The 24,018-nt window shown below is 39.6% G+C and overlaps 3 protein-coding genes across 7 annotated transcripts; all 3 read left to right on the forward strand.

The window, feature by feature from the left end:
* Window positions 1-167: 167 nt before the first annotated feature.
* On the forward strand, window positions 168-7,829 carry dus3l (dihydrouridine synthase 3-like (S. cerevisiae)). 2 transcript variants are annotated; one of them, XM_056400213.1, is made up of 16 exons: window positions 168-467; window positions 892-989; window positions 1,704-1,974; window positions 2,079-2,430; window positions 2,942-3,018; window positions 3,147-3,236; window positions 3,465-3,506; window positions 3,740-3,892; window positions 4,028-4,144; window positions 4,806-4,871; window positions 5,013-5,123; window positions 5,701-5,797; window positions 6,018-6,093; window positions 6,443-6,631; window positions 7,295-7,423; window positions 7,534-7,829. In XM_056400213.1, the coding sequence occupies exons 2-16, from the start codon at window positions 916-918 to the stop codon at window positions 7,604-7,606; spliced, it is 1,917 nt and encodes a 638-aa protein (XP_056256188.1). In that variant the 5' UTR covers window positions 168-467; window positions 892-915; the 3' UTR covers window positions 7,607-7,829. The 2 variants fall into 2 exon arrangements, with proteins under 2 accessions (XP_056256188.1, XP_056256187.1); XM_056400212.1 differs by having other exon boundaries at window positions 169-467; window positions 3,141-3,236.
* Window positions 7,830-8,822: 993 nt separating this feature from the next.
* Window positions 8,823-13,539, forward strand: LOC130183916 (zona pellucida sperm-binding protein 4-like). 2 transcript variants are annotated; one of them, XM_056399652.1, is made up of 12 exons: window positions 8,831-9,118; window positions 9,627-9,938; window positions 10,034-10,143; window positions 10,287-10,464; window positions 10,740-10,862; window positions 10,977-11,146; window positions 11,742-11,839; window positions 11,952-12,100; window positions 12,245-12,422; window positions 12,513-12,648; window positions 13,210-13,284; window positions 13,364-13,539. In XM_056399652.1, exons 1-12 carry the CDS (start codon window positions 8,968-8,970, stop codon window positions 13,367-13,369), a joined length of 1,686 nt encoding a protein of 561 aa, XP_056255627.1. In that variant the 5' UTR covers window positions 8,831-8,967; the 3' UTR covers window positions 13,370-13,539. The 2 variants fall into 2 exon arrangements, with proteins under 2 accessions (XP_056255628.1, XP_056255627.1); XM_056399653.1 differs by lacking the exon at window positions 12,245-12,422 and having other exon boundaries at window positions 8,823-9,118.
* Window positions 13,540-15,243: 1,704 nt separating this feature from the next.
* On the forward strand, window positions 15,244-23,316 carry cndp2 (carnosine dipeptidase 2). Of its 3 annotated transcripts, none has more exons than XM_056399701.1 (12): window positions 15,244-15,397; window positions 16,435-16,515; window positions 16,913-17,056; window positions 17,314-17,476; window positions 19,172-19,260; window positions 20,536-20,736; window positions 20,913-20,997; window positions 21,136-21,296; window positions 21,404-21,568; window positions 22,074-22,215; window positions 22,696-22,843; window positions 23,116-23,316. In XM_056399701.1, the coding sequence occupies exons 2-12, from the start codon at window positions 16,456-16,458 to the stop codon at window positions 23,180-23,182; spliced, it is 1,425 nt and encodes a 474-aa protein (XP_056255676.1). In that variant the 5' UTR covers window positions 15,244-15,397; window positions 16,435-16,455; the 3' UTR covers window positions 23,183-23,316. The 3 variants fall into 3 exon arrangements, with proteins under 3 accessions (XP_056255676.1, XP_056255677.1, XP_056255674.1); XM_056399702.1 differs by having other exon boundaries at window positions 15,298-15,442; XM_056399699.1 differs by lacking the exon at window positions 15,244-15,397 and adding an exon at window positions 15,615-15,637.
* Window positions 23,317-24,018: the final 702 nt, after the last annotated feature.

Genomic DNA, 24,018 nt, shown 5'->3' on the forward strand with positions numbered 1-24,018 from the left:
CATATCCAAATAACAGGGGGAATTTTATCCTTTTCCATCCATTGACTACTGTCGTCCATTAAAATGATTTAATATTTTAATCTATTATTCAATAGTTTGGTCTGAAGGCTGGGGAATATGTACTGTACTCTGCGGAACCAATGTTCGCCGGACAGTTCACCACGGACCTCGCCCAACAGTTGCACAACCTTTTCCTCACGCTGCTGGATTGTTGCTGTACGTCTCAGGGTGAGAAACAGAAGTGCAGTGAAACTTAACTTTATTTGGTTCGCTTTATTTTTTTTTTTGACAAGTTACCTTTAAACAGCATAAAGTTACATCTGTTGTTGTCCAGGGCGTCGCAAGCGTCAACAGCCCCCCGTTAGCTGTTAGCTTGTTAGCAGAGTCTGGATTAGTCCGTTTATGTCACTGTTGCAGCAAAATATGCCACAGTAGCAGTTTTTCTCTGACAACCCTATGAGTAACAGGTAAGTACCTCTGCTAATATGGATTGTTGCATTTGGCCATACAGCCAATTTATGTGGAAGTTAAATGGAGCATAGATAAAGTTAATTCACAGATTACAGCTAAATCTACCAGAACCGAGCAAGAAACATGATGCAGCAGGATTACACAATTGTCATATGTTTATGTGCATATAATTATACATATGTTTATTTTTTATTTAGCTTTGTTCAGTTTTGTTGTATGTCCACGTACATCTTAATGATATTATTTGTGCTGTGTTCAAGTACATGAGAGCCAGATTCCTTATATGCACAAAATACTTGGCCTAAAATAGCTGATTCTGATTATGAGGATGTGCTGGTTAGCTCAGGATCAGGAGATGATTATTACTGTCATGCTGCATTTTGATCCACAGTGATCAGCTGATGTATCCATGTGTTTCAGAGCAAGGATTGTGGGGAAGGTGTGATGGAAAAATCAGCAGAGGACAAGGAAAAGGGGACAAATGTGGCTGTGAAGGGTCAAGCTGCCATTAGACCACAGTAAGCAGCTTGCCATGTGTGGCACCTATGAGAATCGCATGAGTCGCACTTGAAACTGGCGGAAATCACTTCAAACATGAGAAACACTACTACTACTTATCATGACTTCAACACGAATGCCCATTGTAGCGCTAGTATCAGTGTCTCCACCACACCGGTCTCTTGCTCTTGTCCTCACTGGTAAACAATACTCAGATACTCGTTGGGGCAGCAACTAGCTCGCAATCTGAGTAGAGCAGTCACCCTTTATTCCCAGTAGCACAGACTCAACCTTGGAGGTGATGCCCCCTCCCCTAACCCTTTCACACTGCCTGCTGCTTTGTCTGGTGAAGCAAAGACAACTACACTGTCAGCAAAAAGGCTGAACAGCCTTTACTGAAAGCACTTAACTTATTGCACACAGTATGGATTTATATCTTGCAGCAGTTTTACAAGGACAGGCTGGTTTGTATCAGTAACAGTTTAAGTTATTTTACCATCAACAGAGTAATTTGTAATGATGGATAGAAGTGGGCAAATTTGACTAAATACGATGTGAATTCATTCTTACTCCTCCCTGAACTCTTTTCCGGTGTGAAAACCCTTCACACTAAAAATTGCTTAGAATTACAGTGTATAACAAAACTGGGACAGAACTACTTTCTTCAGGTATGTTGCGTATCACACTATGAAACAGAAGGATGATTTGATTTCTTCTTCTTTTTCTCATTGCAGATTCCTGACAACCAAAGAAAAATTTCATGGGTTTATTGACTCTGAGTGGCAGGGCTCAAAAGGAGAAAAGGCCAGTGATAATGACACAGCTGAGGAGGCAAAAGAGATCTGTGTGGAGGAACCAGAGGCTAAAAAGCTCAAACTAGACACTGAAGAAAGGACCAAGGCGGGGAATCAAGATGGTAAACGCCTTCGAGGACAAAATAAGTCAAGGCCGCACACTAAGCCTACTGCATATGATGAAAAGCGACTGTGTCTCTCAGTCATTCAGGTAAGCAGCTTTAACTGACCATTCACAAATGCCACATACGGTACATGCTCTCCGATCACTATGTCAGCTGACAGCTCATGTCATAACTTCTCCCGTCCATGTAGGCCAATAGGGAATGTCCCTTTGGAGACAAATGCCACTTTCATCATGACGTCGCTGAGTACATGGCCTCTAAGCCTGCTGACATCGGGCAAAGCTGCTACCTCTACAGCACGTTTGGAAAGTGTGCTTATGGCCTCTCCTGCCGCTTCGCCAAGGCGCACACGACACCTGACTTCAAAACCATGGAGAACGCAGATCTAGTTAAGGCTCGTGAAGGCAGGAACCCGGTGAAGAACAGCTTGAGTAAAGACCTCCAGAATCGTCTGAGGAAGCGCTCGGTGGCCTTCAAAAAGTCAGAAGAGTACCTGAAAACACTTTCAAACAACAGAGACAAGAAAGAGCAGCAAGGGAACGGTAAGAGGGCTCAAGTGGTTTTAGATAGATTTACTTGAATATATCACACATCAGCATGATCTAATGGAGACACTAGTACCCTCCAGCAATATTAGTATTCTGCCAGGGTTTTTGCTCCTTCTTAAGCATGAATCTGTCAGTCATATTCTTTTGTCTTATAAGGAGTCTGTTAAGTAGTTTAGATTTACACTGGCACAAGTGCAGCAATCAGCAGTGCATATGAAGTGTCTCTGCAGTGAGTCTTTCATTTAATCAGCTCACTTAATTGTAGTTGAGCAACAAGCATGCCATTTCTACTCCTTTTGAGTTGAGCAGGTGTTGAATGGCATGTATGAGTCCTACTTAGTCACCCAGTGTTGCTGCTCATTGAAACATCCTTTCTGTTTACTTTCTAAATACCCTACATTTTCAAACACAGACATATTTAATGAAAGCAGCCATGTGTAAAATGTGAAATATGAATGAATTTGGTTTTATAATTCAGTTCTTTGACATCAACACACACACACAGGTAAAGCTTGTGTAGCTGAAGTATCTCCAAATCCAACAGGCGGGGAGCAGCTATTGTCTACTGAAGCAGAGACACAGGTACAAGCATCTACTCGGAGCACTACCTCTTATTCCCAGTCTGTCAGTCAGCTAATGAAGGTTACTGCAGAGTGTCGCATGGGGGTTTGCAATTATTTTTTACATGTTTTCTTTGTGACAAGCTGCAGTCCAGCCCTGACAAACAGCCTCCAGTGAAGACTGTTGGCCCACTGACTGATGCAGATGTCATCAAGTTGCGCCCATGTGAAAAGAAACAGGTACATCTTCAACCGACTGTCTCCCCTCCAAAATTACATTTTTTAGTTAGTTTGGTGACTAATTTTAAATATGACAAGGAATATTGTGTAATCATTTTTCTTGCTAAATAAATAAATTTCAAATTGGTAAAAGCCAGCTGATACTGATAAATATTTAAGAGAAATAAAATCGGTGCACTAGTGTGGGTTCATGAATAAGGAGTATGTTTTTGTGTTTCTGTGTTCAAGGTGGACTTTCAAGACAAACTCTACCTTGCTCCTCTAACAACTGTAAGTACTGCCAGACTGAATTGTCTGTGTTAATAGGTTAATTGATTCAAAACTGTCAACTTACAATCATTTTATTATTTTTAATATATATTAATTTTATTATTTTTAAGTGAAGTGCAGGGCATTTGATGTGATGTAAAATTAAAAACAAACAGGTTAGATAGACTACTAAGAGAACAAGTTATATTAAATGAGCTTTTGGACTGACTAAAAGCTTCCCGCTCTTTCCTCAGTGTGGAAATCTGCCTTTCCGTCGCGTGTGCAAGCGTTTTGGTGCAGACATCACCTGTGGGGAGATGGCCATGTGCACAAACCTGCTGCAGGGGCAGCAGTCAGAGTGGGCCCTCCTCAAGAGGCATGAAAGTGAAGATCTTTTTGGCGTCCAGGTGAGGTCATCATAAAACATGTTGTTGAACGACTCTGCTCATGTTGTGGTTATAAACACGGCTTGTGGTATTTGGCAGTGTGTTTCTCTGAGAGTGAAGATTTTCTCAGATCTGAAATCCATATTGTGTCTCCAGGTGGAGGGCTGCTTCCCCGACACCATGACAAGGTGTGCAGAGCTTATCAACAACAACACTGATGTTGACTTTGTGGACATCAACTCTGGATGCCCCATTGATCTTGTCTACAAGAAGGTAAGCTCTTATCTAACCAGGTTGCCCCAATCACATTTATGGACACTTCCAGTTTGGTTTTCATGTTGTCCTCCCTGCAGTGTAAATTTTTTATACTTTACACACATGGACCACAGTGTGGGAGATATTGCCAAACCTTCCTGGTTTATTTAGTTCCATCTATATCTAAACCACAGAGACTTCTACATTGGTTTGATTATCAATCACCATGGGCAAGAGGATGACAATCATTCTCTGTAAAGTTGCATCAAACGCTGCTGTCAGCCTATCAACTTTTATATTTAGAAGGAATTTCTCTTAGCATAGTAATGCTAAATTTTTAATCAATAACTAGTGTCATCTGTGGTCAAATAAGGGCCCACCTTAAAGCTTAAAATCAGAACCACTTTTATAAACCAAAGGATAAGCTTCAAATGTTAAAGTGAAGTGCAAAGAAGTTGGTAGTCCCTGCAATAAACAGACATAAAAAACATAGCCATTGTAAACCCACTGTTACCTTTACTGAGTAAATAAGGTTGACGAACAAACACGGTACCATGATGGTACCTCTGAACTCAGATTAATTTTTGTGTGTTATGATACAGTGTGCAAAGCACAGACATTTGACAACGTCGATATAACACTCATTGACAGATGGGGTTTGTTTGCTCTTCCTCATCAGGGCGGAGGCTGTGGCTTGATGACACGCACCAGAAAGTTTGAACAGATAGTCAAAGGAATGAACTGTGTAAGTCTCTGATTTATTGTTGGACATACTAGTACTTATTCAAAACAATTGGACAATATATAACAGCTGTACCTTGAAAACAGTGCTTCTTTGTCTTGGATTACAAAGCCTGAGTGAAAACACAAGTGTCTCTTCCTGAAGGTCCTTGATGTCCCTTTAACAGTCAAGATCCGCACTGGTGTTCAGGAGAAGAGCAACGTAGCACACAGACTCATCCCAGAGATGAAAAAATGGGGTGTCTCCATGATCACCGTGAGTGTTTTAGTAGCAGAAACATTAATAAATGTGAAGCATCATTGCAGCTGTAAAAGGAGAGATGGGTTTGAGCGGCGTGAAACCGTATCTACTAACTTCATGTGTTGAAAATCATATTTAATACAGTCACAGCAGAAGTGTGGAAAAACATGAAAGAGTCTAATTTCGAGTAGTGTCTTGTATACACCTCTGGGTGTATAAAATATTGATTAATTCACTCAAATAGCTACAAACCCTCTGAAATTGACAGCACACTGTCAATTTCACTCACATCGGTCAACAAATTAGAGCACAATTTAAAATGTAATGTTAAAGAACACTTGATATGATTGTTTATCTAAGATGACTTTCCTTTTCTCTTTTTTTTTTCACTTATTATTTATTAAACGAGTGTCCTTGTCAAACTGATTCCACCGTGAGGTCTGTTTCCAAGCACCTTGTCTTTTGTCAGTCATGTATACATTTTTTTTTGTTCTCGTCCCTCCTCTGTTATTTTCATATCTTCAAATGAATAAAACATGGCGCCACCATCAGATTGTGATGATATAGAGCTGATGCTGTTGTTTTCTTGCAGTTGCATGGCCGATCCAGAGAGCAGCGCTACACCAAATTAGCTGACTGGGATTATATCACCACCTGCTCCGAGCTGGCTAGTCCTGTCCCGCTTTTTGGTATGTGGATTTGTAAAGAGTTTGTAAAAAGAGCTGATGAAGGGGGAAAATGTTTTTTAAGGAGATGAATACTAGAAAAACAACCCCCTCTAATATGGGGGAAAAAATCCAGTTATACAGTTACGCAATCTCACGGTTGTAAAATCTTTGACAGGCTATTGAAGAATAATTTATTGCGGGTGATGAGGTGAATTAAGGTGACCTGTTTTTATTGTTCCAGGAAATGGAGACATTCTGTCCTATGAAGATGCCATGAAAGCGAGAGAGACCGGAGTTTCTGGTATAATGATTGCAAGGTACACAGAAAATAATACACAAAATCATATAAATATATTATAAATAATAAAATAATAAATCGTTATAAAATAATACATTGTCAGACCCTTGAAGGCTTACATGTCCATCTTATTTTTTATTTTTTCCTCTCCCTATTTATTTGCTATTATTGTTATTCGCTATTTGCTATTTGCATCATTATCAATGCGATTCTTGTGCTTTCTTACTTTAAATCCACATCGAATCCCGACAAGAGGATTTACTCCATATTACAGATCCCAATTGTCTTTGTGGCGAACTTGAACTTTAATTTGAAAATCGAATAAAAGGTTCAGCCAGTTATGCATGTTCTTACTTTCGTCTCCTCAGGGGTGCTCTCATTAAGCCTTGGATCTTCACTGAGATAAAGGAGAGCAGACACTGGGACATCTCGTCCAGTGAGCGACTGGACATCCTCAGGGATTTCACCAACTTCGGTCTGGAGCACTGGGGCTCCGACACTCGAGGCGTGGAGAAGACCCGCACCTTCATGCTGGAGTGGCTGTCCTTCATGTGCAGGTGGGCACCACCGTGCACTTCAATATATTGTATTTTCTTCTAGTATAAACGAGCAATATTCATTATTGTTTCTCGTATGCTGTGGTAATACAGCATTTACATAGCAGGTTTTGAATTGCGGTATTTCTTTTTCTTAATTGCATTATGTTGCTATGGATACATTTGCAATGAGAGAAGGTCAGAGGTTTGTACTCCAAACAAATGATATTCATGAATGAAGGGGATAATGGGTCAAGAGGGCATAAATTCAGTTTTTCCTAAGAATTAAAAGCTACACAAGGGGACTACATATGCATGTGACAGCAAGATTTGACTGACATTATAAAAACTACTATACCGTAAACCAATTACAAACTCGGTGAGATTGAAATAGAATATAATGGATTATATATCTCACAAGTTTCACTTTGTCAGTTTTTGTGGTGGAAAAGTGTTTATCAGAAGTAGAAGATGGGATGATCTTCTGTCACAGCTCCATTTTAGTGAATTAGGCCAAAAAGCGTGTATTATTCAGTGTATCTTAAATTCTAAACTGTAACAACAAAACCATCAAATATAATCTGGTGATTCACACTGAATACCTACTGAAAAGTGGATTGGAGAGAAATTGAGGATGATGTTTCTCTCTCCTCCACCATCTCTCTCTCTCTCTCTCTTCATCAGATATATTCCTGTGGGCTTGTTGGAGCGAGTGCCTCAGAAAATCAATGAGCGACCTCCGTACTACATGGGCAGAAACTACCTGGAGTCACTGATGGCGAGTCAAAACGTTGGGGACTGGGTCAGGATTAGGTGAGCAGAAAACAAAGAAAAGAACACCATTCAGTATCAAGCTGCATTAAGATTAAAGAGTTAAATAATGCGTTTTATGATTATAACTTTTTACCCTTTCCTTTCTCCAGTGAAATGCTTCTGGGTCCTGTACCGAAGAATTTCAACTTTTTGCCCAAACATAAAGCAAATGCCTACAAGTGATTTTCTCTTTGTCTGAAGACTAAACAAACTTCCAGGTTTTTGATTATATTGTTTCTTTTTTTTGTTGGCTCTGGAGAATAAGACTTAAAGAAAGAAAAACCTATTGTGTTGCAAACGATGAAGACTGTTTAATAGTCTGTTTATTTGACCTGTGGTGCAGTTGTAGAATACATGGCTGTTTGTGTACTTGAAATATATGCAATAAAGTCTTTGGCCACACCAACATATTTCTACGTTTTTTCAAAATATATTTTTCAAGGGGGTAAAATGAGAAAGGGTTTGATTTATGGCTTTATTATTAAATAACTTTATAATTGACACAAAAACCCAGTAATAATCCTGTGACGTTCTGTAAAATCTCTGCAGATATTTTTTGTTGTTTTTAATCAGTGAGTTTACTCATTTTGTTGTGATATGAAATTGAGTCACAGGAAATAATCCAACACTAAGACACCATATACACTGACTGACCAGTCTGAGGTAGTGCAAGACAACATCTGTGTGATAAACCCTATCTGTATAAAGCTTGTAATAATATGCTTTTAACACAACCATAAGAGGCACTGATTGTACTTTTGGAGATCTTTTGAAGAATATGAATATGTGATGTTGTGACTTTACATCTTGAAATCTTGAATTATTCAGAAGTAATGTCTGAAAAACAGACTCAGTGGCCACTTCATTAGGTACACCTGTAAAATCCAATGCAGTGCAGTCTCAGCTCAGTCAGTTGACAATAATGTTCAGTTTTTAATGGCACTGTCAGATGGGTATTGATGTAGCCATTTGTTTTATTATTGAAGTTGTAGTTTGCAGTGGTGTTGAACCGGACTGCAATATGTAGAAGTTTTTACCGTCTTGCCCAGGAAGGACATTTAGGAAGAATATTGGAGACCCATTTCAATATGATGTAGCCTAGTACAACACTACCACTAACTATAAATCTTAATAATAAACATACAGTTGAATTAACACCCTTAGGAAAGTTTGAACCAAAACTGACCATTATAAGCTTAAGAGCTGATTGCATTAGATCCTATGGGTGTATCTAAGTGTCCAGTCTAATTTGTATTTTATGCATTTAGGCCACAAAATTGTTGTATATCTAATTAATGGCATACTCTTAAACCATAACATTTTTTAAAAGTTTTCTAAGAAGCACGACACTGAGCTTGTCTTTTTTCCCCAGCCCTGGGCACGGGACACGTGGGCGGTTTGCATGTACATAAGTGAGACGTTAATAAGTTCCTCAATTGGCTGCTTGCACGTGCAACTAATTAACAAACCACTATTTCTACGGGGCCACGGGCGCCGTCTTTATCCGGTGTACAGCAGCTGCCGAAGGGCTTTCGCTTGGATCCATGGCTGGGATCAGGGTCGAGTTTCTGGTGGTCCTGTCCGGGACTCTGCTGTTGGCCTCGGGCCGGGGCTGGTATCCGATCAACGACACTCAGCTCTTCAGTTTCTACGAGACGGGGCAGTGGGGCGAAGCTGTTAGCTTTACGCCGCCAGGTAAAAAGCTGCCATCGCTGTCCTTTACCGAGTCTGTTCATTGACTTTGTCTCTTTACTTGTGCTGCTCATACACTATATTATAACATTTACCCTTACATAGTCAGAACTAAACCAGCCCAGCTGCCTTTTTTAACTCGGATCTTTAATTAGCATTGACTTGTGAGCAGGGCACTGATTGTGTGGTCAGTTTTCACCATTTTATTTAATCATATGCTTAAAACAAGTGGAAGCATTTAACAGCTACAATAAACTGTCATTTAGAGTGTAATGTAACATGCTTTTTAAAAAGAAAAATACTCAAATGAGTTTCCATAATACAATTAAAACATGGAGGACCACAGATTTTTACATTAATCATAAAATTTTAGTTCCATAATGGCTGTTTCAGGTCCAGATATAAGTGTGTGTGTGTGTGTATATATTATATAATGTAAGGCCTCCATGGGGAGGTCTTTTGACTCAAGTAATCTTTGACATTGCCTACACTCTCTCCCACTCCTCTCCAGATAACCGCAATGAGTTCGACAGTGACGAAGCAATTCCTGAAGATGCACTTCCTGAATTTGAAGGTCCTGCCACTAGTGACAAATTCGACCCTTTTGCTGACCATGGATTCCAGGTGGAGAGTGGCGATTTTGGCCCCAGACATTGGGCTAGTGGAGCAGATGGTGGATTCCAGATGGAATTTGTAGACGCCCCTCCAAGGAGCTGGACTAGCAGTGCCAGTCCGAGTCCTTCTGGGCTAGCTATTGTTTGCAGTGAGGCTGGCTTCCAGATTACTCTGCCAACAGATTATTTAAGTGAAGTTAAAGTTTTGGGTATGTGCTTTGACTTTTCTGCTTACTTGAGGTCAAGTCTTTAATTTTGCTGAATTTATGTTCTCTACTTACTATGCTTTATTTTCCTCCTTCAGGCACGAAGGATGTGCTGTCTGTCATGGATGCTCATGAGTCTTGTGGTTATGAAGTGAACCCTCTCAGGAACACTTTGACTGTACCCTTCACTGGGTGCCATGTGAAACATGTAAGTTACTGAAAAGTAACTGCCTTAATTTACTTTTCTTAAATCTTAAAATGACAAGAACATGTAATTGTACTCAATGTCGTTTTGTTTGCTTACCTGGAATTCAATTCATCTTATGCAAAAGCTGTTTGAAATGATTTCAGACTGACGGCTACAGCTTGCAGTTGTTGTACATCGATGAGCTCGGTCAGACACAAATTGCTACTGTATCTTGTGAGGAAAGTCTGAAGATGGACCCTGGCCTGTTCCCTCGCTCCAGTGACAAACCCCAACCCAAGCAAAAGTGCACTAACCCAGCCACTGGACCATCAAAGGCACAAAGTGAGTGCAAACTCGACAACACGGCAAATGATCTGAATACAAGAATTGACTTACTGCTGTGATGGTCGTGGATTTACTTCTGTTATAAGAGACCTGTGAGATATTGATGCTGTATCCATATTATCTTCTTTAATAAGATCAAGGCATTTTCTTGGTCTGTCTATCTTTTGAGAAGGGCTGAACTGTCTTGGTTGGACAGGCACTTTTTTTTCTAATTAGATGATTGCTTTTAAAAGGAATTCACTGTTTATATATTGTACTTGTTTGTTTTTCAGATTGCGCTGTCGCCACAGGGGAGCGCCTGACTTGTGGCCAGTCAGGAATATCTTCCTCAGATTGTCAAAAGATGGGGTGCTGTGTGGATTCTTCTACATCTGCCTGCTATTATCCAATGGATGGTAAGGTTTCTGTTCAACAACTTACTTTAGTTGATCCTCTAAGAACTTTTGTATTCAAGAAACTGGGTAACTGATAGTTCTGGTATTCATAACTTTCTCTTTTTCTCACTTCAGAGTGCACAGGGGATCAACACTTTGTTTTTGCCATTCGCTATGACGCTGCAGCCATCCCTGTAGACCCCGCCAAGCTTGTTATTCCTGGTACAAACTGTAAACCAGTCATTGTTAATGACAAGGTTGCCATCTATAAATTCAAAGTTACAGAATGTGGAACTCGTGCTTATGTGAGTTGTCCTCCCTGCTTGACTTTTTTTGCAATGCAGTATTTCAGCTAAAATGACACTTTTCCTGCTCAAGTGATGACGGGTTGTAGCTGGACTGCTTCATATCTTCACCTTCACCTTGTTCATGTCAAACTGGGTTAAGGGTGGTGACTGTCAGACTTGCAGGCTCTCAGTTGACTTGGGTTTGATTGCTATTGCTTGTTTAAAGAAGGGGAAATGTCACAAAATGTGATGCTGCAGCCCCTTAAAGCGTGTGTGTATTTTGAACTCGTCAGCAGAGACATGTTGACTTTTATTGCATGACATTTTTGACACAGGACTTCTCACTGTGACCTGCAATTGTGCCAAAACTTTCACAAGTTAATCAATTCATATTGCATCTAGATTTATTTTTAATCATGTGCCAAGAGGTGCTTACATGGCACTTGTAGTAGTAAAAACAGTAACCGTTCTCTTTTGAAAAGTCTTGTAATACTGTATAAAACATATCTACACATACTGGCTGTCTTGGTGACTGCCTCAGGCAGTACTTATACATGCTGTGTAACATAGACTGAGGTCACCACCTGATGAGATAAGTGACTTTTCTCTGCAGGAGGTTGGCAATACAAAGATTTACCTGGCTGAGGTGCAGACTATTGTCCAAGCTCTGAACCTCAAGTATGGTGCAATTACAAGAACTGATCCACTCAGGTTAGTGGGTTAAACGGTACATTTAACTGTTGCTTTTAAAGCCTCTTTTTAAAATACACATTAGTACAATGCTAAGCTTAAACACACTGCTCTTAACCCACGTCTTTTGTAGGTTCATGATTGAGTGCCGCTACAGCAAAGGGGGCACTCCTAGCCAGTCACTGGCCAGCATTGGCTATATGGTCAAGATCCCAAGTTCTGCCTTGCCATCATCGGTCATCTCCAATGGCTTATATGGTGTTCAACTGAGAATTGCTAAAGGTCTGGTATTCATGCATTATTTTGACACCAAATGCAGTAAGTGTAATATTTGGCTGAAGTGGGATTATACACATGTAGCTCTCAAATAGCTACATTTGATCAATTTAAATGAATATTTGTTGCTTGTCTGTATAATCCCAACAGATCAGACATATTCAAGTTACTTGCCCACTTATCATCAGCCCTTGCGACTGCTCCTTGGCAAGCCGGTGTATCTTGAACTGCGCCTGAAGTCTCCCAAACCATATGCTGTAATTCTTGTCAATTACTGTCTAGCTTACCCTCGCTCTGCAAAGAATGCACTGGTGCTTGTTTATGAAGGGTAAGCATGACTGTGTGAACCTGCTGCATGTGTATTTAAAATGTATCCCTGCCCTGTCAGCTTATCAATAAGTTATGTTTGCCTCTGTAGGTGTGCCAACCCTTATGACCCAAATGTGTCCATCCTTAAAGTCAGTGACCTTCCCAAAAATCGCCACCAGAGGCGCTTCATGGTCAACGCCTTCCAGTTTATGGATCAAAAGACAAACAAGTACCTCGATGAAGAAGTGAGTCGGCATACACTGAGCTGATATAATTTCTTGAAGCAACAGTGCAGGTTGACTTCAACAAGGGCAAAATTGTTATGGCCAGGCAGCTGCATCACAGCATCTTTTGAATGGCGAAGGTTTATGGGGTGCTCTGCTGAGCAGTAGTGAGGTGATCCTGAGGGTGGGGTAGTGTGTGCTTAAACGTAAAGGATCTGTTGCTAACTTCATGGCACTAGATACCACAAGGTGCCTTGAAGGACCAACTGCATGTTGGGCAGGAGTGATCATAATGTTTTGGCTCGGTGCATTTGAGAGCCATTGTGGCGTTCTCAAATGAGCATGAGTAAAGGGGCCCTGAGGCAGAAGTGAGGAGGCTTCATCAGATGTGTTTACATTCATACAGTTGTTCACTAGAGGAAGCTTACTTTCACTGAAATTATTTTAAAGGTAAAATGAGTCACAAAATATGGTAATATGTACTACTTGTTTGTCTGTGCTCCAGTTTTAAATATCCTTTTTCTAAGATTCTGACAATTTTTCAAACCATTTTCCTCATGGTGAATGACTTTCCCCCTGCAGATCTATTTCATGTGCTCTGCAGAAGTTTGTAGGCCAACAGAAAAGACGTGTAAAGAGCGATGTTTTGATGGAAAGGTGAGTCTCCAAACTTTGCTAATGTGAACTTTTTTTTTTTTTTGTAGTAAATGTCTAATCAAATTCTTTTTCTTTCTAGGCATAAGGAATTGCTATTAAGACTGAACTGAGATAAATGCAACATTTTATAATACAGTGTTGGTGTTTTCTTTCTTAAAATATAGATGTGAGAGATTACTAGTGGTTTACAACCTTGTCATCTTGAAACACTTTTTGTATGTGGTGCTGAAATTAAAGTTTTAAGTTTTAATTATATCTTGGTAACGTTCTGATAAGGCAAGCCTGACTACAAACTTCTCACAGTTGTTCAGGTCTTTGGGAAAACTCTTTGCAACATGAAATGCAAAACAGACAATTTGGAGTAAAGTGCTGGTACTGTGCACATGAGTCAGAATAAAAGGGTGTGTTTATAAAAGCAGAAGAGAGGGGGAAAATATGCAAAATGCTAAGACTCATCAGTTTCATGGAAAAATTCTACAGTGGCCTGTTTATAAAATGTCAAACCCCCACTAAAACATTGTATAAATACAGACTTATATTGGTCTATCAGTATGTTGTATACCTCTCAAAACCTATGGGTTCATCTTCATAAACTGTCTCATTCAGGCGTTGCTTCTGTAAGGAAATAGCTTTAAACTGGCAATACAAGCAGAAATTCTTATTTTACTGGGGAGGATGAAGGTGGTAAATAAACACAATGCCATGTAATCCTCAGAATCAATATTCATTTTGTGAGGTCATTAAACACCCACTGTAAGCCAGTGTGTACAAGGTTCCCTATTTTTAATGTGGCATCAAAGGAAATTTCTGTAATTTTGGGTTGCATAAATCGGCATTATGGCCTGAAAAATTGTCAATAGAAAGGGTTAAAATTTTGGAGAACATGAATCCACACAATCATCCACCACATTGCAAGATGAGTTTGGCCTAAGGTTAGTGTTGGAGGAAAAACTCATGACAGCATGGAAACACAGGAAAGGTTGTGGTCACAAAATAATACATTTCATCCTACTGGGATTATTAATACATCAAATTTGGTAGTAATCTAGATAGCAATGGATATCTTGCTCTTCACTAAAGCAGACAGACCAAATCTCTCTGGACACTCTGTTCTGGGTCACATACATGTGGCATGTGATCATACTTCATTTTCTCTGTAGGGATACCAGAAGGCTACAGATACATGTTGCATGTCCAGTGGCTTTAATGCATATTTCAGTTAGCAAAAACTGTCTTGAATGGAGTGTTGGAAGTTTACCTGCAGCATATTAGTGGTTGATTTTTTTTTGATAAATTGCTTAAAGTCAAATGCCAAAAGTCCCTTGCCAAAAGTAAAATGATACAACAAAGTAAAGCAATATAATCAGAAAATGATAGTTTCAAAAAAAACCTGACATCAGTGATGGGAAAACCAGATATTTTACGTGTAAAAATAGTTACAATTTCTGCATTCAAAATCTTCTTGAATGAATCATTGAAATCATTAGAAGCAATATATACTTAGTCCCAAAAGTAAAAGTACTAATTTTTCAGATTGGTCCATTTCAAATTAATGAGATGTAGATTTTATTGTTTTACAATTTTTGATGCAATAAAGTGTTCGTCGCTTTAATGTTAAAGTTCATTTTTATATTCTGCTTGTGAATTCCCCTTGTGGATCAATCAAACATTTTCTTATCCTCATCTACAATGATACAAATTCATGTGTGAATTGTCAAATAAATGTAGTGGAGTAAAAATTACTAATTGGAAATACTCAATATAATATATGGAAATACTCGAAGTAGGCTACAAGTATGTGAATATTTTACTCGGTACAGTGTTTGGTTACTTTTCATTACTGCCTGACGGAACAGCTTCCTCCTCATCGGTAAATGTAGGGTGATTTTCCAGAGACGACAGCTCTCCTCCGTAAAACGTCTCTGAACAACATAACATGGATCAACGTGACGAGGCAGTTACCGGAGACCCACAATTCATTGCGCCTAAGCGTCCACTGTGTGTGCGCTGGCTAGGTGAGTCGTCGGCCCAATAACGGCTTCAATAAAGGATTGTGTCAAAGTTTAAGAAACAGCGCTGTCCGTCGGTAACAAACACAGGAGCCGTGTGTCAGGTGAGTGGAGTCACGTGAGGTCAGCTGTGCGGGGACAATTACGAAGTGAGTCCTGACAACTGAACATGCAGTTTCAATGATTGTTCATGCGTCTCAGAATATAACCAGAAAGGCCAGTTCTCACTTAATGAAATCTTAAGTTACACAGCTTCTGTTTTACAGTTGCCTGCCAGCTAGTATCACATGTCTGCTTTCTGCTTGGTTGATCTAGGGCTGTTTTTCAAGCTTTGTGTTAGTACGGTATGTACCAGCAAACAGAAACTAGTTTTGTGTTATAATGTGAAGGTTTACAAACAAAAGGCTCTCGCAGTTAAAATGCAACTTTCATTTAATTTAACCTGAAACTACTTCAATTTAAGTTTAAAATGACCCCAGTTGTGATCCATGCTTGCCTCATTAAGTAAGGAGCTCCACACCCGAGAAAACGTCAGCTGTATGTCCACATCTGTGATTTTATGTGCTTTTTACTGATTGATTAATTACGGGGGAAGTTTGACTTTCTGCCAGAGAGCCTTGCTGGCTGCAAGACTGTTCGGCTTTCACAACTTTAACCAGTGCAAAGACTTTCAAGTTTCTTCCATGTGAGGTCATGCAAACTCCAGTATCTCAAGGCATGATATACATTAAATATGTAAATGAGTAATGGTCTCTTAACAGAAGTATGAATAATATCAAAGGTGTGCACAAATTTGTAGGCTATATTTATATTGTAAATATACAGTATTATTCTTATTCTATTGAACCTGACATTTACTCTTTCTGGTGTTCATTTAAAAAACCTACAATATCGAAATTGCAAGATGCACAAAGTAGCTAGGGCCAGTCAGCTGTGTTTATAGTGCTGCAAAATTACATCAGCTCAACTTCCTGATCTGAACCTCGCTCTTCTGTCACCCGCACTGCTCATGTGCATGAGAGAAGAGCTGTACATACAGCAGCAGTCAGCAGTTAGCAGGAGGGTGTGCTCTTTGTCCTTCCATAAAATAGCACAGGGTTTGAGGTAGACTCTCACACCGTTCTGCCTGTTAAACCCTCAGCTCCTCCTGTCACTGGCAAAGATGGCTCATCTCACAGCGCTTTTCAAGTATGTGGACGAACACCAGGATCTGTATGTGGAGGTAAGATCATTCAGAGGATTTGACATGATAATTCAATGTAGGATCACTCCCTGTAGGACTTCTTGCTGTTTTGATCAGCTAATCATTGCAGTGATTAGACTGCAGCCAAATACCTCTCTTGACTTGATCAAATGGTGTTCTGTTGTCTTTAATACTGATGAGTAACTCAAAGTTGTAACTCATTCACGTGAGTTAGAGTGTGTGCCAAATGTCATAAATGCTGAGCCAGTGGACGTCATGAAATCACGGCAGATTCAGTGGCATGTTAACTGTAGCTATAGTTTAACGTAATGGAAACCCAACTGTGCTAAGAAACACTCACTCTGGCTCCATTTTACTGGTTTGAATGAAACCTAGACAATATTAAAAATGAATGAAAATTTTTCTTGTTTCTTAGCGTCTCGCTGAATGGGTGGGAGTCCAGAGCGTTTCTGCTTGGCCAGAGAAGCGTGGGGAGATCAAGAAGATGATGGAGATGGCAGCCAAGGACATTGAGAAGCTGGGGGGCACAGTAGAGATGGTGGACATTGGCAACCAGACGGTAAGACTGCGTGAGGGAGTGCTGTTGAGCTGCTAGTTTCAGTAATTTGTTACTTGCTGTGCCAGTTAGCTTGTATGTCAAAGTGAGTAATGGATAACTTTTATGTTGATTTTATCATATAATCTGTGTTTAGGGGGTCATGCTGCTTTTGAATAAGTCACTTTTTTTTAGAAACCTGGACCTTTCCTTAGATCTACACCATTTCTCTACAGCTATTGCATTTTATAGTCATTATACTGAACATTTTGTTCATGCAGCTTCCCTCCGGAGAGGAGATCCCCCTGCCTCCTATCGTCCTGGGGCGTCTGGGGTCAGATCCGGGTAAAAAGACTGTGTGCATCTACGGCCACCTTGATGTCCAGCCAGCCAATATTGATGACGGCTGGGATACAGAGCCTTTCACTCTGGTGGAGAAAGATGGTAAGAGCAGAACATATGCAGCAACATTCGGTATAAAATTACCATTAAGCTGTTTTGGTAGTGTCTGTAAAGTTTGCAAAGTGAAACCACTTAAATGGAAATTATTGGAGGGCACTTGAATGCAACTTGAGACATGATCATAGTCTCTGTTCCCAGTCTGCTATGTAATGATTACACCACTTTCGTTTTTGGCTTTGCAATCTTATGGCATCAAAACTGAAATTCATGACTAACATTTCCTTTTGATAAGTGAAGTGGAGAGTAGAATTAATAAAATGTGGTAAAACAGGTAATTTGTCATCAGAACCATTTATCATAAGCTGCGTAATGTCATTTACACCCCAGCATCACATAATAATATCATCAAATTCCTTCTTTGGTGAGCAGAGAAGTTCTTTTCATCATAATTACTTAAAAGTAACTTTGTTCTTTGAGCTTTTATCAGCTTTGTACTTGTGAGCGTATCACCGCTGGCTACACATTTCCAAAGTCCAGCCTAGTTACGATAGAGCCGTGTTCTTAATCAAGCCTTATCTGCAAACCTCACTTGTCAAATTGAACCAGTGCTGTTGTTTTTATAAAGAATCAGTGATAGGCTCAGCTTTTCAAAGGGCTCAAGTGAAACATTTATATAGTAAATACAGTATGTTGTTCAATGATAGATGTTGGTATTTGGTACTTTTTGTGTATACTTATGTTCTATATTTATTGTTTAAGCACCTTCTACTTCACTTGACACAGTCTGGAGTGTGACTTAACAAATCCTTTGTTTTGTTTTTGCATGATTAAGACATTACAGCAAGCCTTAACTGGTGCCTGTGCACTGTGAGACTCAACACATGAATGCAAATGCTGTAATGGAATTTCTTGCCGTTTATCACGTGTTCAGCAACACCCACTGATTTGACTCTAGCACAAATTGACCTTCAGCTTCCTTTTTCACTATTGTTCTTCCTGGACAGATAAAGCAGTACAGATTAGGACTGTCACATTATTAATCCGCTTTTATTGGAAGTTTATTTCTAACAGATATTGGGACAGCGTTTTACCTCCTTCCTTCTTTTGTTAGTTGGATTTTTTGCGCTGCTAATACCAATACCCAAATGGTCTTGTGTATTTTCTGGTGATAGTCAGCTGACAGAAAGCACCACATCCACTTCCTCTTGTCTCATTCCTGTCTGTTCAGCTCTATTCCTGCTTATGTCATGTCTTGGGATCTATTTGTCTAGTTGCTAAAGACTCAGATGCTGACAGACACCATGGATCTGCCTTCCATGTTTTATCATGTGGGAGCATTCTTTAACTTTGCATGTATCACTATCTAGTCAGTAGCTAAATCACCCAAGTGAGTGTTTTATTTGATTGATAATAAAGGTCTGTAGCTATAGCGGCCCCAAGAGGTTGTTATTACACACCAGAGAACAAAGTTGTTGGATTGAGTAAAAAAAAGAAGGATGGATAGATAACTTTTGTCATGTCTAAGAAGAGTAGGTTGGCACATGAGGAAAAAAAAAGACATGTTACCTGAAGTTTCTCTTGGACAGTGGTTCTCAGATCTCAGACCGAGCTTGTCAGGCTCAGCTCTGTGTGATCACACCTTTTTTCAGTTTGACTTAACTGAAAGAAAGACGCTTAGATCACAAGCAAATTCTTCTCACGTGGGCTTTGAATGAAAACATAATTCTCTCTTTGCAGGTAAGCTCTATGGAAGAGGTTCAACTGACGACAAGGGTCCAGTGTTGGCCTGGTTTAACTGCATTGAGGCCTACCAGAAGATCCAGCAGGTGAAGTTACTGTCACAGTTTGGCTTTTACTCCTGTTTTAATGAGAATCTAAAACTCTCTGCACTAGAGACTCCTAAGTGATACGCTGTGCATCAAGTAAATCAGACCTTTCACTTTGAGCCCGACAGCACCTCTTTCAGTGTCTGGGTAGTTGCCTGCGCTTACCCATCCATACACTCACAAACCATGCTTTGTCTATTCTATATGCCAAGACAAATGGCTTAAATGAGCAGAAATAATGCACTGATGTGAGAGTCAGAGCTTGCAAACATGACTGTGTGTCATCTTGATGTCCAGCCAGCCAGTAACTATAATGGCAGTGTTTCACAGCTTTTTTACTCTGGGGATGGTGAGAGCATAATAAAAAATAAAAATATAAAAATCAAACTCCCCTGTGATATTCTCCAGTGACAGCAGCCTCAATAATCCACAACCCATAAGACCTTGTGTTTTGCATCAGAGTTGTTATTCTCCTCTTAAAAGGCAACAACCACCTGCACATTTTGCTATTGTTCTCTCACATAAGATCCCACTAAATATTTAGCTGGAGTTTTACTGTTTAACTTCCAACTGGCTCTAAATGATGATATGAAACATTGTATTTGTATTTTTGAGTCAAAACGACCTTAAAAGTTTTGGAAATATTTTGATTCCAGGACAAAATGTTTATTGATAAAACACAATAAAAGATGAACCGATATTAAAGAAAAAACTATAGACATGGAATATTTGGATATAGCACAGTGGATCTGAGGGACCGCTTTTCATAAGTGACTCTGCATCACTCTGAGAAATGAATTATCTCCGTGTTAAAGTACAGAACTGATTTGTAAATTACTTGTTGATCACTTTAGAGCCGTCAGCAGGATAAGGAGTCTCTGGATGAAATGGTTAATAATATTGCGTGTCTTATCCATCCATCACTTAATGATTAAACCAAGTCAAGTTTTTTGGAAATCACTTGTCCCTGAAACAGTATTTGACAAGTGAAACAGTTTGTCTTAGGAAAAAAATCACAATGATATGGGATATGTTGTACATGAATTAAGATGCTCCAGTCAAAGATCTATTCTATGATTAGAAATTAAAGGGTTACTTTCCACATGAAAACTCAACTCTAGAAAGAGAGGATATGTTGTTTGAACAGCCTCAAACCGATCGTCAGTTTCAAATTAAACTGGTCTTTCATCCGTCTGATCTTTATTGTTGAGCACTGCGCTGCCTGGTGATGATGTTTTAACTGAGTTTTCTTCTTTTTTTTTTTTCATGTTGCAGGAGCTTCCCATCAACATCAAGTTCTGCTTCGAGGGGATGGAGGAGTCTGGATCTGAGGGCCTGGATGAACTGGTGTTTTCTCGAAAAGACACCTTTTTAAAAGACGTGGACTATGTCTGCATCTCTGACAACTACTGGCTGGGCAAGACCAAACCCTGCATCACCTACGGGCTGAGAGGAATCTGCTACTTCTTCATTGAGGTGGAGTCGGATTGTAGTGACTCCATTTTTTGCATAATCAGTTAAGCTGTTGGCAGAAGGAACCTAGTCCTACTGTATTGCAGTGTTTCAGTATTAACACCAGTGTACTCCAGCATTTTGTGAAATTGTGTTTTGATGCAGCACATTAAAATGATGGTTTATTCTTAACTTTAAAGGTGGAGTGCTCTGAGAAGGACCTACACTCAGGGGTGTTTGGTGGCTCTGTTCATGAGGCCATGACTGACCTTATTGCACTTATGGGTAAGCGAAGCTGATTACTGAATATAAATTGAATATAAAACCCATTTCAGTGCAGTTTTAGAGGCGAACTCTGGTCACAAATGTGTGCTTCTCTGAACTGTAGGAGTTTTAATCTCTTGTATGTCATTTCCCAAACAGGCTCCCTGGTAGACAGGAAGGGGAAGATTATGGTCCCTGGGTTGTACGACGACGTGGCCCCTCTGACAGAAGAGGAGAAGAAGCTGTATGAGAAAATTGAGTTTGACTTGGATGAGTACTGCAAAGATGTTGGAGTTAAACATCTGCTGCATGACACCAAGGCAAGGAACTGATTTCCGCTCTTTACATCACTGCTGCACTACTCTGAGTTACCTAATGGCAGTTCATCCTAATTTAAGATGTCCTGTTCTTCATTTTTGGCGTGCAGGAGCAAATCCTAATGCACCGCTGGAGGTACCCATCTCTTTCTCTTCATGGCATTGAGGGGGCTTTCGCTGAAGCAGGAGCCAAGACTGTTATCCCCCGCAAGGTCATCGGCAAGTTCTCCATCCGCCTCGTCCCTGACATGGACCCCAAAGATGTGGAGAAGCAGGTAACCCTGACTCTGATTATATCATCTGGGGATGTTCATGTGACTAGAATCCTGTAAAGGTCATTGTGTGGAAAATATTAAAGTCTCTGCAAGTGAAATTTAATGCTTGAAGACTTTGCAAACCACTTCCTCATTCCTGGTTGTGTGTCACACAGATGAGTCGCTCGGTCATGCTGCTTTGGAAAGAATATCGCATCTACAGCTACATTTGTGCCAGTAAAGCAGATTTACAGAGCAACCTAAATTGTTGTTTAGATTTTGATTAAATGTATACAATTAAAAAATGTTGACAAATGAATTGTAATATAGGTTGATAAATTGTAATCAGCCTGAAAACGACAGGTGTGAATGACGAAGTGTCAATCAGCTCTTGCTTGAGCCTGGACTATGTTTAATAACCTCTTAGATTAAGCTAAAATGTCCAACATTTGTCCTCACAAACAAAGTTCATGACAATCTTCTTGGTGTTTTGGTTTCACTAATGTTTTTATTTTTTATTTTCAAGGTTATCGGCCATCTGCAGAAGAAATTTGCTGAGCTGGGAACCCCCAACAAACTGAAAGTGTACATGGGCCACGGAGCCAGGGCCTGGGTCTCTGACTTCAACCACCCACACTACATGGCTGGTCGGAAGGCCATGAAAACAGGTACAAAGACAGAGTGACAGGAGAATGACAGATAATTGATGAAATGATTAAAAAAATCAATTCACTCAAAATACTAAACATACTCCTACTTACTCCCACGGTTATTTAGCCTCGTAGATAGTTTTGGTTTTATAGACTTACAGAGTTTCTCAATGGAGAGTAAGGAGTTTTGTTTGTAGTGCTCAAAGCAAATAAAGCTGAAACTCTGAAGGACTAGATGCTGCACAGGATAAGTGGTAAATGTTCTTTGTAATTTTGGTGAAATTACATTCTAATTATTAATTTAAAATTGACACTGAATATTAAAATTGACATTGTATATTGTTTTTTTTCTACAACGGATTATTGTTAAAGAGGGAGATATTGGATAGTATGAAAATAGCAGTCCACAGGTTGTTTTCATTTTAACACGTTTTACTCATATTGACTGTTGACTTTGTCTTTGTGTGTCTTTGTCTCGTCCTCCTTGCGGTGCTGTAGTCTTTGGTGTCGAGCCCGACCTTACACGTGAGGGTGGAAGCATTCCCGTCACCCTGACTTTCCAGGAAGCCACAGGGCGTAACGTCATGCTGCTTCCAGTTGGATCCTCTGATGATGGAGCTCACTCCCAGAATGAGAAATTCAACAGGTATGTCACAGTCCACAGTTGAATCTCCAACGGACTGAAAAGTTGGACACAAAAAAACTATTCAGGCTGTTTTAAGGCTGTTGATTACTGTCAACAACCTCCACATTTTATTTTATGTTAAATTTTGTGATAGTTCAATTACCAATATAAATTCTTGTTTTCCACCCAAAAGTTAGAATTAAAATTTTGAGTATTTTATTGCAGCTTGAAATATTGATGATGATCCACTGATTTAAACAAGCTCATCAGTGTTTTCATGTTTCGTTTTTCAGATCCAACTATATTCAGGGAATCAAGATGCTGGGTGCATATTTCCATGAGGTTTCCCAACTGGAATGAAGTGATGTGTCATCATGAAAAATGTAAAATAATGTCCATCCTCACTATCAGAGCCATAGTCTTTGTAGCATGATAGACCTCCCACAGTAAACATATACACTGCCTCCTAATAATAAAAGTGTTTTTCTTTGTTACTGTTGTTGTTCTATGTCATTAACACCTTCAAAGGTTTTGCTGTTGCTTTAATACATAACATCAATTATCTGCTTATGGTTAACTCTCACCCTGTTTACACTTGGTATTAAAATGTGATCTATATCTGGACAAGATGCATATTAATGCAATGCATATTTTTTTTTGTATATTGGTATCTACCAATACATAGCTGAACACACTGTACATTACTGTATACTGATGGTACAGTATATTATATTATATGACATTTTGAAGCACGACTGTATGCAGGATGATATTGTGACGAGTCAAATGTGTTTTGTCAAAAAGTTTTAATCATTAAGGAAATTTCTGCTTGTGTTATAAGCATAGATCAGACATGGATCATACTGTAAGCAGAAAGGCCTTTTTTGGGGCCATCCTTGTCCCTTTAATGAAGGAGGCTGGGTGTGTGGAGCCTGAAAGAGGAGGGCCTGCTCAGGGTTGCCAGATCTCCGGTTTTACCACGGAATTGGGCTACTTTTGAAGTGTTGCTGGTTGGGTAGACCTATTATGCATGCAAATTACAGTACAGAGAGCTATATTTTATTTATAATAATATATTGTATCTAATTACGCAAGGCAATTGTAGGAGCAAGGTGAAAATTATTCAGGGAAAACTGCTTTTAATGCTGACACATTTAACGTTTATGTTTACGTTTACATTTTTATACTATAGATAT

Source organism: Seriola aureovittata, chromosome 16, assembly GCF_021018895.1.
Source record: "Seriola aureovittata isolate HTS-2021-v1 ecotype China chromosome 16, ASM2101889v1, whole genome shotgun sequence".
NCBI classification, from domain to species: domain Eukaryota; kingdom Metazoa; phylum Chordata; class Actinopteri; order Carangiformes; family Carangidae; genus Seriola; species Seriola aureovittata.